Source organism: Aythya fuligula, chromosome 6 (genome assembly GCF_009819795.1).
Source record: "Aythya fuligula isolate bAytFul2 chromosome 6, bAytFul2.pri, whole genome shotgun sequence".
Classification (NCBI taxonomy): domain Eukaryota; kingdom Metazoa; phylum Chordata; class Aves; order Anseriformes; family Anatidae; genus Aythya; species Aythya fuligula.
Window position 1 is genome coordinate 16,707,401 of NC_045564.1, and position 17,236 is coordinate 16,724,636.

The following is a 17,236-nucleotide window of genomic DNA, read 5'->3' on the forward strand; positions in this document are numbered from 1 at the left end:
TTTTTGACTTTTGAGTACAATGAATGTTCAAATAATTGTGATTTCTTTTAGAGAAGAGATGGACAAAAGTTTTGACCAATGCATCCTTGTAAATATTTACTGCCTGAAAACCTCAACTTTCTTTCTGAGATACTCAGCTAGATGAATTAGATTTTAGCCAGTAACTGGCTAAGTGGCATGAACACTTACCAAAACAGTTGAAAATGGCACAAATTAAGGAAATCCCACAGAGAAAACATAGGAGAAAGAAGACAAAGCAGCAATTTTTGTGAGGCATTATCTCCTGTAACATTTTAGCTCGGTGATCAAGGGAGGCTATGTTCCCTTTTTGCCCACTCACTAGAATGTTAAGCACCAGCACATTTGGTGTGCAGATGGTATCAGACCACTACGGTTTCCAACCCCGTGAAAAGATGCAGTGGGATACTCATTATTCCAGCTCAGAACATCTCACTCTCCCTTGGATACGTACTTCACATACACATCTTGAGCAAGCCACCAGGAAACGGGAGTGAGCACCACTCCTCCGAGAGCTTTTGGAATGAAGGCTGGAACCACCCCACTGCAGTTCTGCTGAGATTTCTGAAAATATCAACATCCCTTCAAAGACATCGCATCAAAAGCTGAGCGACCTGAAAGATCAAGGGCCTAGCCTTATTCTAGTACATCAGAGATCATTGTTAACATCATAAATTTGGCTGATCAACTTAAAAAGACCGAAAGGGGCCAACTGAATTTGAAGATAGTTAATCAAACCCTACCAAAAAAAAAAATCATCTAAAAACTGGTAAGCAAGGCAGCAATGGTAAAACTAGAAACCTGACACTTAACTGAGCACAAGCCTAACTGTCATACCTTGCAAAGATGCTTTTAATTCCAAAGAAAGGCATGGAATTCCCCTCTCTCCTTTCCTCCTCTGGGAAAAAAAAAAATGCTACCACAGAATGAACAGAGGGAATCCACAACCTGGATCTCCTCCAGTATTTAGGACTCTCATGCAAGAATATTAAAGCAGTTGCTTAACAACTATCCAAAGAGTTAACTACTAAGATGAATCAAAAAAGGATTAATAGTCTTATTTCCCTTTGCACATGTTACAAAATATCAGAGGTGACTGCCCAATACACTTTATATAAACAAAGGAAACTTCATTCAGGCATAAATATACAGAATTAACTACAACTGAAGGACATCAAACCAAAATGCTCAGGCTTTTAAAATAAATGAGTAATTTCATGGTTCATACTAGCTAAGACAACATTTATGAGAGCAATAAAATCTCAGGTTGGGAAGGACTGAGTTCATTCCACTAGAATCAGCAGGGCTTCCTCCTGTACCCATATATATATCACTGGCTATTTGCATTTCTGTAAATTTAAAAACAGGGGCCTGACTTCTTGTTCAGTACCAGCATTGGCCAATGACTGAAGCAGAAGATGGGAAGACAGTGCAGGTTAGCAACTTATGTCCAGTGTAATGTCTTCTTCAAAAACCTTTCTCCCAGTTACTTCTGGAACAAAGACTGTCCTTTCTTTGAATGAGGTTAATGTGATAAACAGAGAAAGGTATTAAAAACAAAACAAAACAGAACAAAAAAAAAAACATTTGACTTAATGGGGTCTGTCATTATCTCTTACACGTGTGCTCTCTCCCCTCTTCTTCCTTGAGAATCACCCCCTTCTCATACCAGTCCAGCCTCTGTACCTGTAGCAACACCAACTCTTCTGGCACCCGGGAAAAGCAGAGAAATGTGAATGGTAACTTTTTAGCAATGCTACTGCTACCTTCTTCCAGACTGAAAGCTCTCAGTCTCAAGTTTTTACTGCTTCTGTGCACCTCATTTTTAATGGGAGGCTTTGCTGTACACTGCAAAGTGGAGAGCTGCTGCAGATCCATGGGGAAGAACAGAGGAAGGGAGAAAACATGCCACAAAATGAATTACATTTCTCCTTCCCTGTCCTCCTCATATTTAATGTTACAGTCTAGGGAAGACAGAGTCTGGGAAAAAGGACAGTAAACTAATAAAAAGCAGAGAAGCCTCTCAGTGCATCTCCTGTCCTAACGCACCCAGACTGGGCTGCTGTGTTCTCCTCCCAAACTGTGGCATAAGTCACTCTGTTTTGAAAGTCAGCATGGAACAAACCAATTTGTATTTTTGCTGCAAGAGAATGAAGAATCAGCAGCTATATGAAAAAGGTTGATCTGAAGCTTTGAGATGACACTTTTTACAAAATTAATCAAACAACTTATGCCTGTCACTCACTTCAATCATGGCAGGTGACACCTGACAAAATCACTGAGGACATTTACAACAGCGTTGCTTAGAGGACACAATCAACTGAAGGCTTGTTTTGTTTTCTTACAGTTTACCCAATTTCAAATTCAAAATGTAAAGAGCATGTCAGATTTCAATTACCTAAAAAAAAATTACCAGTGCCATCACTTTTGTGCTGCTTTGCCAAGGCCCAAAAGCACAGAGCCCAGAACCACTGCCCACCGCGGGCAGCTCACCCCAACCCTCCCTCTCCTCCACTTCTCACACGAAGGACGTTTTCAGCTCTGCTGCTGCCCTAAAAACAATGCAAGAAAGTGATGCCATTGTGTCTTCCTATAATGACAAGAATGGAAAATGACTGTGCATGAAGTACAATGGGAAGGACTAAGAGAAGAGAGGTGAGAGTTTTGTATTTACTCCCTCGGTGACCTTCACTCTCCCTTCCTCTTTGCCCTGCCCAACAAAGATTGGGCACTGTCAGAGATCCATCACAATGCTCTCCTCTTCCCCTCCAGCCCCTCTCAGAATAATACATGTGAGCAAACACATATACTCATTAAAAATGAGTTACAACTTGATGTAAATCATATCCAGATTGCAGTTGCTGAGATCAGAGGAAAGAATGAAATTACTTATGCCAAGACTCAAATAGTTCACAACTTACGTCCCCACATGAGGAACGCTATTTTCAGATGGCACACACTTCAGGCTTCGTTTGAAGAAGATTTAGTCATGATTAGATTTTTAATAAAGAACGAACTATTCCAAGCAACTCTGTTCAGCAGCACTTCTAGAAGCACTCACACAATACTGTTGTGAAGAAAGAGTAAAAGGCATTTTCTGTTTTCATTCTTACATTATTTCATGAGCATACAAAGGACAATATGTGATGACAACTAGAGAGTTATTCTCTACTTTATTGCAGGAACACATTTTAAAATTAAAAACCATGAACAAATCTACAGAATAATTCAGTTTTCATATCAAACAGCTGCAGACCCTGTAACTGAAATAGTATGTCTAAGGTTATAAATGAAAACTGTTCAGTATCATTCTTTGAGTGACAGATTAAATTCCTAATCCAGTTATGGTAATGGCCACATTTGTAGTTTAACATAAATTAAGAGCTTAATTATATTTGTGACTATTTTAAACAAAATAACAAATTCCTTTGTACCTGTGAATGTAATTTATAGCAAAGCCACGTTCATTTTCCAAAACAATCTATTTTACACTGCAGCCCAACACTGCTCTAATGGTATAATGTAATTCTAGTTGTAGAATGTGGAAAGAGTAGATTCACTGGTAGCACAGAGGTTTTGAAGATAAATGAAGATGCTATTCATTCAGGGGTAATTTCATCTTAGAACTATATGAAAGATGTTTCACTCACAAAAGGTACCTGTATGGCTTGGGATTTAAGCATGTTTTCAGCTACAACATAATGCTGCTAGATTGATTATGTTGATACTGCATTTCTCATCATGAAGAATTCCAGCTTTTATTCTCTTTAAAAAAAGAGACCGTCAGATTTTCATTTCACTATGCCTTTGTTCAAACCTCTGCAACAAGTTCAAATTTCTCCTAATGTTTTGTCTAGAGGAAAACCAAACCACAATTCATACACACACACACAAAAAATCACAAATCTGTAGAGAGCAATTAATCATGTGTGATTTACACATTTATTTGATTACTTGTTGAAGTAAATAAGCAGTTAGTCTGTGTAACACAATTTTAAATTGCCCAAACATCCTTCTGTCATTCAGGACTAAGAACAGACAATTCTAAATGCACTTTCCTGGAATATATTAAGACCATTTACAAGGACATCAATTGCACTAGCAATTAATACATAACTTAATGTAATGAGCTGCAGGCTGTATAACCTCAGGATAGCTACTAGAATTTCCACAGTCCTGAACAATCTAGACAGCCTTTTAAGCAAGACTCTAACGCTACCTGCATAAATATTTCAGAAGAATCTGCAAGGACAGAGGTAGTCTAACCACTCACATTCCTCCTCCTGACAAGTTGGGACAGCACAGAGATGCTCCATGCTGCATTTGAGGCCAGAGGCCCAGCAAAGCACAGCTGCATTAAGCCCCATCCACCTCCTCTGCTCCACCAGTGCTGCCCAGTCGCTGGCCAAAAGGCTCTACCTGCACCCAGTATCAGTAGGAAGACAGGGCCTGGGCAGGCCCTCTGCTTCAGGGCGAAGCATGGTCTCATTTGGTTATCACATTTGATCCAAGTTCACGGCTGAAAGTAAATGAAAAACTGTAGCCTACTTGCACAAGAATAAAGCTGTATCCTAAAGTATATAAAACTCAAAAAGAAGTGTTTATAGACTTACAAACACACAGCGGACCTAACTCACCATCTGTAAGAGATGAAGACACAGGTGGCCTGGCTTCTGGAAGGCCTTGGGTCTGGTGATCGTCCTTACAGAAAGGCCCATAACCCACTTCTTAAATTGCACAATTCTTTCTTTTACTTTTCCAGTTGACCAAGCATTACTGAGGTCTCTCTCTCCCAGATACCTCCACATGAAGTATCACAAAAAAACACCGTGTTGCAAGAAATTATATGCAGAAACTCATACACATGCTACCTTCTTGCTTGTCAGTGCATGGCAACAGCATCCAAAGGCACCAGACCTACAGACCAGACATGCATAAAGGCAGGCACAGCAGCACCTCAAGTACCTGGCAGACAAATGTAAATAATAATAATAATAATAATAATAATAATAAGGTTGAGAATACAAAATGTATTTACTTTACTGAGAATGAGTATTTAACATTCCTTTTCCCTTCTTCCCTCTACCCCACCCATGGTCTGATAATGGTAACCCAAAACCCCCCTAACAAAACACCTTCAATTGTTCTGTGACTGACATAAGTTCTGTATTTGCTTCTGGTTTTTGGTGCCTTTTTTTTTTTTAGTATGATATGACTGATAAGCAGGAATGCTGTATAATGGAAGCTGTATAATAAATAAAGGGAGAATGCTTTTAACCATGAGTCACACTATCTAGGAAGTATATGTATTTTCATTAGCTTTAATGAGAATGGGGCTGAACATCCCATGAGAAGAACACAGCCTTCATTCCACATACACCATTCTCATTTCTGTAGCTGGAAAATCATTGCTGACACTAAAATCGGGGGAAAATACTAACTGCTCTGCAGTGAAAAGAGTTTCATTCAATATCAAGACTCTGCAGCCAAAGATCAAATGGGCTTCATTTTCAGCAGGACTGTATAACTCCATGTTAACGAACAAGAAGTGCAAACACCAAGATGTAACAGAGATAATGCACTAGCTCATTTGAAGTGATGTTGCATTTTCAGCAAATTTAAAGGACCTGAACACAGTAAAAGACAAAGGAATTCGTAAACCAGTCTGCTTTCAGGAACAACAATGGGTAGAAGAGGAATTAAAAAACAAAAGCAAAAAAACTACCAGAATCAGCAGAAAGATTCCACAAGATGAGAGGGATTTTTTTTTGTTTGCCTAGCTGCTGAAAGCACCACTAACACAGCTGCCTAACAATTCCCAGAAGACACTGTGCTCCCCTCTCTTATATGAGATATTGTTATAGTCAGGAGCCCAGACTGCACTGCACACGGAGAAGTCCTAAATCCAATCGCTATCAGAACAGCAAGACAGAACCAACTTCCTACATTCAGCCTTCAGCCCCCACTACCCACCAACTCCAACAAGATGCCCACAACAGCCTTTGTTATACCTCCACTGAGATCAACTTGCACTGCTGTCTGCTCGCTTTGCTGACTAGAGGTACCTCAAGCACCAACTGCACTGCCGGGTCGTCAGTTTTACAGCTGCCAGCCTCCACTTCCTACAGCATTGGATTTTATTATTTATTTTAGATCTATCTCTATATGGGTTCTCCAAGAGCTATCCCAGAGCAGCGTGCTGCAGAGATGCTGCAAAGAGATTGAGACAGATCTGAAAGACCAGTTACAGCACACGTAGAGTCCTGATGTGAGCCGCGTTCCTTCAGATTTGATGGCAGCTGACTCCGTATGCTCTTTTCATCAGATGTACTCTGATGCATTTTCACCATATGGAAGTTCATCAAGCCATGAATGAGCTACATATCTCTCTGGTGATATTTACTTACACAGAATCTGTAGTAGGGACAAGGGAAGGGCAACTGTGGGGAAAAAAGCCCCAGGTACCAGCCCCTATTCCTCCTCCTATCCTCCCCCTTTCTTCCTCAGGGAAGAAATTAAAAAAAAAAAAATACACAATAGAAAAAGATATGCAGTAAAAAGATAAAGGTCCTCTCATCAGCATAAAAAGCAAATTCTGAAACAGAGGCACTCAGCAATTTCCTTATGCAAACCACACTGGTATATTTAAAGCTTTCTGATCACTTAGCTAGTAATACATAACTACAGATCGTAATATCATTTCAAAATGGATTGAATACACCAAGGATAACTATTCTTTCACAGTCAGTCTTGTTGCACAGATTCATCCAAATAGATGTGATTCTCCAATACAAAATTGTTCTATAAAGTTTAAGATCAGATATCTACCAGAGCCATATTTATAGTCATGGCTACTATCAGCTGTCCAGCTAGAGAATATTGAAGAAAAACAAGCATTTTTAATATATTATAGCCAATTTATCATCTAAGTGGCATGTGTAGGATAACGGACTGGAAACAGTAAAGCAAAATGATGCATTAGAAAAGGAAATTTTAGGGTTATGTTGTTTCTTTTGTTTGTGTTTTAAATACAAGCCACACCTATATGCATTGCTAGATGGTAAGAAAATTCATAAGAACCACAAAATATAAGGTTTCTGGACTGAAAAGGAACACTGAGATCAAATGGGCAACAAAACTACTTATTTGCTTTAGTGTGATGCATGATATAAAACACACTGCCCAAACAAATAAATATTGCCCTATTTATTTGGTATCTCAGAGATGACTCATCTTTCCAACACGAGATAAAGGTACCTTTTTGCTGTGATAGAATTTTACAGTGTAGGTATTTCCTACATTGCCAGACTGGAATAAAAAAAACAGTTAGAGATCCTATAAGTAGTTACCACAATCAAACCATCCTAACATTCCTACCAGTAACACCAGTTACAGTCTTCAGTGTCCCTTTTGGATAGCCCTCAAAGATCCCTTGGTCAAGCTGCTCTGAGCTCAACCACACACTAAAAGCAAGGAGCAGGGGAACAGTGCAGCTCCCTACTACACAAAGCAGAGGCAAAGTTGCTTTCAAGAACAGGAACCTTACAGGCATCCGGCTCACCACTTCTGACAGCCAGACCCTCTCTGCTAATGGGGAAAACATCCCCTCGAGATTTGGGGTTACCAAACCTAACAGGTTAATGGAATTTACTCGGACTTCACAGCCACAGAGGTGCTTTTAAGTCAATTAGAGATGCAAGCTTGTCAATTATATGGACTATTTCTAAAAACCACATTGGATCTCAACTACGTATACATGATGAAATTGAAAAAAACTGTCAGACACGTGGAGATTCAATGCTCACAATATGAAGCACAGATGCCTTGAGTTGGGGGTATGAATATGCAGCAAGCATCATGCAAGATGTTACAAGAGGAACTAGCATGCCAACTGACAAAAGATGGCAACCACACACGGGTCTTTGATTAGGCAGGCAAGCAGATTTTGTATGATATAATACAATATAAATAGGAGTACAAGCAGACACGCTGTATATAGAACGCTCAAAATCCTTGAGGCTCTGGCACATCAATGACAACATAAAACACATCAGATGCAGGAAGTAAGTCATGGATTTTCACAGAAAGAATTCTTAAATTATTCATTTAGGTAAATACAGTTATTTTAGCTAGAAGATAATCATTCAAATATAAAATGTAATTAACACCTTTAGTTTAGAAAAGATGACATTTTACCTGAACAGCAAGGGAAGATGCATTATCAGAAAGCAAAATTTGATCCTCTGTTGAAAGGAAAAAAAAGAAAAACAAAACCCACGATTACAAAAAGCAGTGCCCTTTTAGCTACCGACCTGTAACTGTAAGTCATTCTGGGTTGCATTTCTTACACATAAAACAAGATGCACATACATAATTATTATGCAGCTGGACTAGAAAACCTGTGATATGAATATTAAAAAATGTATCAGGAATATTTCTCCTGCAAATGCAACAGCATTTATCATATTATAGCAACAACGTACAATAAAAATGCTCACAATTGAAAACCAAATGCTTGAGTTTTATGCCAATTACTCTTCTTCTAATCAAAGTTAAATAAAACCGCATCTTCATAACTCCTCTGGCTAAAAAGTAAAAGCATTCAGAAACCTATAAAAACGGCTTGCAGTTAATATTGCACACTGTGTCTAGGTCTGTCACACAAAAGAAAGATGACAAGTTCACTGCAATAAAAATTCCATGCTTAGAAGACTAGGGCTGCTACCTATTAGTCTTCATTACTTTGCAGTCTTCTGACAACTGTAGCAGGCTGCTGAGCCCCAAATGGGGGCCATAATGTGATCTGATGATATATGAAGAGCTGCTAAAGGGAGCCTGAACCATCCTAGCCTATACATTTTAACAGTTCCTTTTTACTGAGAGCCCACTTTACCACAAGACTTCAAAAATCTGCTGCCTCAGCTATTGGTGCAGTAAATCTGCCAACTGTGCCTGCAACCACATCATTTTACACTGCCTACAGCAGCCAATATAATGAGTCAATAATAAACCAAGGACCTTATAGGCCATGAATAGCTGGTTTATATTGGCAGATGAAAGCGTAGCAAAAACCTCTGACCAGACAAACAACACAAAGAAATCTTTTAACAGTTTCTGTGCTTCCTTGCAGTTAATTATCTTAGTGCATATTTAATGTGTTTTTAACAACAAAGTAATTACTAATTGCAAAGAAGTGTACCCACCCTTCAGTTGCTGATACAATGCAGCATTTTCAGGCCAAGGCTCTGCGGCTGTGGAAAGAAGAAGAATTAATTAAGCAAGCCAAATGACAATGCGCCTGCAGATGCTAGCTGAACACGAACGTTACCTAGAGCAGGAACTCAAACTGTAAGGATGCTGATGCAAGATTTGACCTGCCCCAAAAATGTCCCACTGCCATTCACTTCTCCCGGACTTCTTTCTGCTCACAGAGGGACACCACAGGGCAGAAAATTAAGTCCCAAAATTGAACGGTGCAGTAAAAGCTAAAATTCAATCTACTTTGCAGAATGGCCCTGCAATTATCAAGCATCAAAAGCAGATAGCCTCCCTCCGCCAGAAAGACAACATGTGGACATTGCCATCACAACTCTGGCCACTCTCTACCGCGATTATTTATTAAGGTACTAAACAATGAATTCTGGAAGAACAGAACAAAACACAGAGGAGAGAGGTACAAATCTCAAAACCAGGTGTGAAGACTGCTTCAGAGAAATGGAAAAGCTTTCTGCCTTTGAGGTTGTGTCCTCACTGGTCCAATATAATACTCACAAAGCCAGGTGCTCGGGCATGTCAAAAACAAACCCGCCACAAAGACCAGAACTACCTTTTGTTTTAAATTATGTACCAGTCAACCCTAAAATGGGAATGTCAATATTCATTAAAAAACCTGCATCATCAATTGTTCAAAACAGCTGAACAGTTGTTCAAAAAAAAAAGCAAAGATATAGAAGACAATAACATCTCCCAACTGAGAACTGCTGCACTTAATCAATCATATACCATGTGAATTTATGGGAAAACAAAAATAATAATCAGTAGTGATTTACTGTTAATGCTAGCATTAGGATAACAGGTCATCATATTTGTTTGGTCTCTGTCACATTCTTTAATTCATTTTAGAAATCTATTTTTAAATACCAACTCAAATTTGGATTCTATCCAAACTAGCTATTTGTAAATAAAATTAATGTTCTAATCCCATAAATAAAGATTTTCTTAAGCAGTGAAGTCTACAAATAATTATGTGTGCTTCAGACAGAAATATGCCACTGGCTTCCGTAAGGTCATTCTCTGTATCTTTGCCCTCAAACGCCAAGAAAATACTCCAAGTATTAACTTTTATGGAAGTCACATAGAACTGTAAAGCTGGTAACACTGTGCACAGTTTTACAAAGGTCACTACCTTTAACATTAAGGCACAGAGCCTATCAAAGCTATACTAGTATGGGCTTGAGAAAGCAACTAATCACACTTAAGTGTCACGAAGAAATGTTTTATGTTTTATTGTAGCAGTTATTGGTTTTACACCCCTCCATTAAAGTTTTGCCCTGGAGTAAAAATTCTTGAGGTGGAAGCACATTTACTTCTTTAAATAAAAAAGAGACTAGATAGTGTCTGCAGTACTACAGCCCTAACTGTTTGAAATAATTTATCTAAAATACATTTCTTCAGGTCCACTGGAGTCTTGCTATAGCAAATGGAACAAGGAAATTAAGAATGTTATTACTGTACTTAAGCAAACTTGCAGTGCTGAACTCTGAGATACTTACAAAAGTAACTAAGTCACAAAGGTACACTGCCAGCAAACAGAAAAAAATCCTTTTTCCATGCCCAAAATGGTACTGAGACCCTGAAATTTCATGAGCCCATTTCAACTGATAGTTCCTGCCTGACCCTTTTCAGACTGGAACGTCAGATTCATATCAAATTCCTGGATTCCAGCCCAAACTGGAAGCAGCCTGTTCTTCCACAATCATGTGGCTGAACTATCTCAGGCCCACTAAAATTAAATGAACTTTTCATGTTTCAACAGAAGAGCTAAGTACGTCTCAAGAAGTTCAAACACTAATTGCAGTCTGATCTTGGCATTAAGCTACAGGCAGCCCTGTAGCTTAATGCCAGCTTCTTAGCGCACAGAATCCAACAAGACACCACTACTACAGCATGCCATGTCTATGTTATAAAAGAAAACATGTTTGTGACATAAAACAAAATACAAGCAGAATAGTTTTGAAATACGATGGCCCTTATCTGCCTAAAATTGTCATCCACGTTCTACTGACCACGTACAGATTTTCACAAATTGTATTTACTGCGGATTTGACCCTAATTTCATTAATCATGATATGAAGTCTTCACCACATATAGTCTTAGCATATACAGGAACACACACCAAACTAAAGGGAAGGAAAGCACGAGGGTAGTTTTAAATCTTTGCATTTGCTCATCCACCACCCAGCTGTGTACTAACACATCTTTTGACAAGTCAATGACGCAAGGCCAAAGAGTTGCACAAAAGTCAGCCATTCTTATTAGGACACCTTAACTCCAAGTTCCAACAGTTGTAAGAAAATAAAAGAGTAATCCCCCTGTTCCCAGCCTCTGACAGGCTCCAGAGGGAGGTCACAACTCTGGCCACGTCTGGACGAGGTGGACACATGCCCGTGACCCTTGAACCGAGGCCTTCAGTTCTTCTCGAGTAGAACAGACCAAAGATTTTACTGCCACTGTACAGGTTGGATATTAAAACAATCAACTTCACACTAAGATTCACATTTTATTAGACATACCCTAGGAAATGTATTCTGCAGCATAGTTTCAGAATTGCATGCAGCACAGTCAGTGTTCAATGAGGTACACACAAAGCCTGGGCAATTCTCTGTAGGTTAAACGCCTAGTCGCTATCTGTCCCTTGTCTTCCAACTTCTACTTACTCTGTCTTCTCAGATGTTCTGAGTATGAAGTATTTTTTTCTGATGATTGAGAAGTTTAAATACACATTGCTGCATGAGATGTCCGGGTTTGTGAGGAGCAAGCTAAGTTCAAAGAGCAGCCCCACAGCTGCCTTCATGCACTTGCAAGGCCAAAACCCACAGCTCGGGGAGCCCAGAGGCCCGCTGGGGAGCCGAGGAGGAAGAGCTGCTGAAGGGATGCCACATGCCTCCACAAGGAGAAAGCGTGCAACATCTTTAATGTACGGCAATGACTCTCGCCTTATGAATGTAGGTGAAGACATAATTTGTAGAGTAATAGGCACTAATATTACACGCTGCTTCAGCTCTGTCATATTTCCAATCCATCAAGTTGATTAATGCTATAACTCCTCACAAACTTATCATTTGCGCGCTAATGAAGTCAAATCCAGTTTATCCTTCGGCAACTACAATCTTCTGGTCAGTAGATGCTAGTTTGCTAGATAACAAAGGCTACTGTGGCAGTACATAAAGAGAAAATTAACAAACATTATGGCAATTCAGTTTCAGAAGCAGCTTTCAACACAGCACCACATTTACGTGTCAGATCCTATGCAACATACATTTTTATCATTAGCTGCTCACAGGATGAGGCAACTGCCTGGAAGTATGCCTTACAGGAACGCTTCTCTGCATACCTTAGCAATAAGGAACTCTTTGGTTCTTCCTTCTGCCTCCAGAACCAGAGGAACTACTATTGTGTGGTTTTCAATAGGTCTGTCTCTTGGGCTTGCGATCTTTATTAGAGGTTGTTTTCCCACCTTACTGATTTTTTCCCATGCCTAATGAATTCAAATATTCAGTCTTTCATGTGGATTGCCTTCTGTTTGTTCAGGACAAGTGAACCTCATCCTGTTATCTTTCCCTGCTTCTTCCCTACAATACTGTTTGTTTTTATGTCATTTATAGGAAATAACCCATCTGTGGGATCAGCCCTCCTTATTAAAATTACCTGCACTGTGTTCACAAGTTACTGGGAAGTGAAAATTAAAGGTACGTGGACACAGAAGGCATCACCACATAAGCCTGGTTATCCCAGGAGCTGAGAATTCAGCAGATGCAGCAACACGAGAAGCAGAGAAGTCAAATGTCAAGCAGACTGCCTACAAAAAAAAACTCCTTTGGTTTTGTAAATGACTAAAAATAAATGAAAATTTCACTAAGTTCAACGTATTTGTTAGTCAAAGCATTTTACTTATTAACAGTTTAGCATAGAACATGCATATTTCAAAGAGTTAACAGAGCTCTTTGGTATCAAATTAGAATTTTAGAGGAAATCTCTGTGAACTGGTGTGTTTCATGTTCCAGTGGAGTTTTAATTACTCAGGTTTACAACTATCAAAATAGATCCCTAGCCTCCTCATGAGGCTAGGAATGACTTACAAAACATAACTGCTCATAGAAAAAGTTTGCAAAGCACAGAATGAGGCACAACAGCTCCATCAAATTCTTTGCCACCAAAAAAATATTTTATCAGGTGCATTCTTCAGATTTGGGGATGAAATGTGTTACTTGAGCTATGCTAAGGGCAGAGATATATTCAATTAGCATTTTGCTTTCAACATTTCCAGATGTTTCAAGGCTGTCATTTCAATTGTAAGAGTTTATCCATCCAAATACTTTTGGGACAGCGAGAGTGAAATATGCACATATGCCCTAAGAAGAGATCATAGAATCATAGAATCATAGAATATCCTGAGTTGGAAGGGACCCTTAAGGATCATCAAGTCCAACTCTTGACACCGCATAGGTCTACCCAAAAGTTCAGACCATGTGACTAAGTGCACAGTCCAATCTCTTCTTAAATTCAGACAGGCTCGGTGCAGTGACCACTTCCCTGGGGAGCCTGTTCCAGTGTGCAACCACCCTCTCTGTGAAGAACCCCCTCCTGATGTCAAGCCTAAATTTCCCCTGCCTCAGCTTAACCCTGTTCTCACGGGTCCTGTCACTGGTGTTAATGGAGAAAAGGTCTCCTGCCTCTTGACACCCCCTTACGAGGAAGTTGTAGACTGTGATGAGGTCTCCCCTCAGCCTCCTCTTCTCCAGGCTGAACAGGCCCAGTGACCTCAGCCGTTCTTCGTACGTCTTCCCCTCCAGGCCTTTCTCCATCTTCGTAGCCCTCCTCTGGACACTTTCCAACAGTTTCATGTCCTTTTTATACTGTGGCGCCCAGAACTGCACACAGTACTCGAGGTGAGGCCACACCAGCGCAGAGTAGAGCGGGACAATCACCTCCCTTGACCTACTAGCGATGCCGTGCTTGATGCACCCCAGGACACGGTTGGCCCTCCTGATACTTAAGAGCACCAGGCTTCAGTATCAGTATGGGATGAGCAGCTGACCTGAGGCTTACACACATCTCAGCTCCAACTAATGCTCTGAAAACAGGATGCAGTGTACTTTTCTAGGGTCTTTGCACAGAGGTGAATTTCAGTTCCAAAAACTGGTTGCCACAATATTCGCCCAGTGATGTCTGTGGAAGAGGAAGGCATCATGTCTCAAGACTCTCTGCAGAGCTTCAGCCCCACCAGCAAATTGTTCCAGGCTGTTCAGACATCTTTTTTAGCGTACCAAACTTTGTTTCAACTCCTACACTCTAATAACTGGGAAACTATTCATCCCATGTCAGAGCTGCCTGGATGGATGGGGGCCACAGACATTTTCATCCCCTTTCCCCAAGCAGCTTCACAATGATGAAAGAGTTGTAATGAAATAAATGGCTTACAGTTAGGCCTTTAATCCCGTTAGTTAAAAACTAAGTCTGACTGTAAAATAGAGAAGACGAGAACTCTTTACATGTTAAATTGTGTAATATGCTAAAGACCAGTTTTGCAGTTTCAGAAGCCTAGTGTGAAGAGCCAGTTTCAAGCAGTTTGGTACGTGATGTGCTTGCCTTGCTAGCCAGCCACTCCTTCAGCACACGCTATCAAGCTACAGCGTTCCTGAGTATCGGGCACAGGCACATGCAGGAGACCACCAGGTCCAGTCATCAGTGCTCTCTCTTGTGTGGGAAATGAAGTTATTAAAAGATTTTGCAGGACAATGTTCAACTTGAAGTTAAGTTGTTCCCAGCTCTCAGCACTACCACAGAATTTGGGTGGGGCAAGAACATTTTCAAAAGGCAATGCAGAGAGAAGTTATTTTCAAACTTCTAGCTATAAAACCAGCATACACTTTCTAAGAATCAAGGCTAAAGAATTAACACCAAATGTTATTATCCCATAGATTATTTTTCAAGTACTAAAACTACACTGTGAGCCAAAGGAGTAGTAAAACAAGACACTCTCTGCCTCAAATCTCATGTAAGCCAGAATCTACTGAATTCTCACTATGCCAGTAACGTATCCCTCAGCATCTTCTTTCTGCTTCTGTAAATAAAGCTCTGAATCAACTAACCACCTTTTTCACGCAGTTTGCTTTGTGCTGCTATGTAGGTGAAGGTGGGACCTGGCCTGGGAACACCTGATCTTCTTGGACAGAGCAATTTCCTGAAACATTAAGTGGAAGTTCACAGACCGTGCAGAAACAAAGACTGCTTCTCTGAACTCACCAGGTTTGCACGGATCATTTTCCTTTCTGCTATATTCTTCTTAGGCACCTTCATATTAAACTTGCATAAAGAGGAGGAAAACTAAAACATCTGTATTTACCAGTTTGGTTCACATGGCATTAAAGGCCTGTTGAAACAGCCAAGAGGCAAGATACCCTCTATTAAAAACCAAAAAAGTTGGCATTAATTTGAATCACTGTATTCCAATATTACAGCTGGAGAGATTAACTTACACATTATTTCCACATAGTTTCCTTCAGCCTCTCCCTAGGTACAAAAGTGATTAAATTATAATAAGATACCTCAAAACTGTTTTCTCACAAGAATAAACACCAAGAAATTTAGCCTTACATCTGGGCAACAGCCACATCCAACACCATTAATTACAAGTCCCCGGGATGTTACAAACGTCACATCAGGTGGCAGGAAGGCAGTCAACCCGCTCGGCTCCCCAAGACTGGTGCTATTGAGGGGGGGGACTGCTGCTCCCTATATCCCAGGTGCAAAAACCCAAACAAAACCACTCTGGAAACTATCCCACAGTTCAACCCACCCACACCGAGTACAGATCAATTTCATGTAATTGGCCTGATCCTGTAAACTAACAAGGGCCAAGAAAAAATGAAAGCATCAGCAACTCCCTGGCTCTGCTGACAAAGGATCAAGAAGCGTCTCACAGAGCCTTGCCAAATGCAAACCGACTTCCACGCACGTTAAACAGCATGCATTAAATCATGTATCAAATAATTACATCACTTGCTTAAATCCATCCCAGGCCTCCTTCTTCCAGATATTACAATTCAGATAAATCATGACTGTTCAGTAATTATTGATCGAGCACACATGTCACCGTAAAGACTCAATCTCAGCGGCAATTCCCAAACTCAAGCTTCCTGTGGCAGGAGCTCTACAAGAGGCTGAGCGTGACACGACTGCAGCAGCTGTTTAGTCTGACACGATGTGCCCCTCAGACCTCCAAGAAAGCTATGAATCGCATGTATCCAAGCGCTTGTCCGACTCTGTAACTGCCCTTGTGCCCACAGCTGTGCATCAGCCCTGCACGGAGCCTAGCGCCCTGGCTGCTGGGGGTGGCTCGGTGCCTCCGCACACACACAGTCACGTCTCACACTCACCAACGGGGCCAACGGAGCTCAACAGAATCAAGTTCCCACCTGCAAATCGTTCCTAAACCAACATTTGGATTTCTCCAGAAAAGCAGGGAGAGTGCCAACTCAATGACCTCAAAAGATGTATTTGTCAAGTCCTGACAAGCTGGAGCTATTTTACTTAGTCCTGATGTTCAGCATAAAGGCTCCATTTCCAAGAACCTCTGCAATTCTTAATTATAGCTTTTAATAGATCTCTAAATCAGCCTCTTCCCTTTGTGCCACTTTGGCCCTGATTCAAGATGGGAAGCTTCAAGCACAGGGGCTGTCCTGAAGAGAAGGACAGCGGAGGTATGACACCCAAGAATGCCCTAAGTGCCTTACTGGACTAGGACGATTCTGAGCAATGTTATCTACACCCATACACTTTAACAGTCCTTCAGAAGCTCTTTTAGACAGAGCACCCCTCCTCTGCAGCAGTCTGAACTCCTTCTCCCCTAAGGACGTCTGGCAGGCAGTTTGAAAACCCCTTCTGCAAAGTGCCCCGAGGAGTTTGCTGCTTTCTCATCTGCAGCGCCTCTGATCCA

At 40.6% G+C, this 17,236-nt stretch overlaps 1 protein-coding gene across 1 annotated transcript in view; it reads right to left on the reverse strand.

The window, feature by feature from the left end:
- MTX2 (metaxin 2) overlaps positions 1–17,236 on the reverse strand; it is a 32,339-nt gene that overhangs the window by 10,469 nt on the left and 4,634 nt on the right. The window contains exons 2-3 of the mRNA XM_032190377.1: positions 9,222–9,269; positions 8,215–8,261 (exon numbers count right to left, since the gene is read on the reverse strand). Of these exons, the coding sequence (XP_032046268.1) occupies positions 8,215–8,261; positions 9,222–9,269 (95 nt within the window). The remainder of the gene's footprint in view (positions 1–8,214; positions 8,262–9,221; positions 9,270–17,236) is intronic.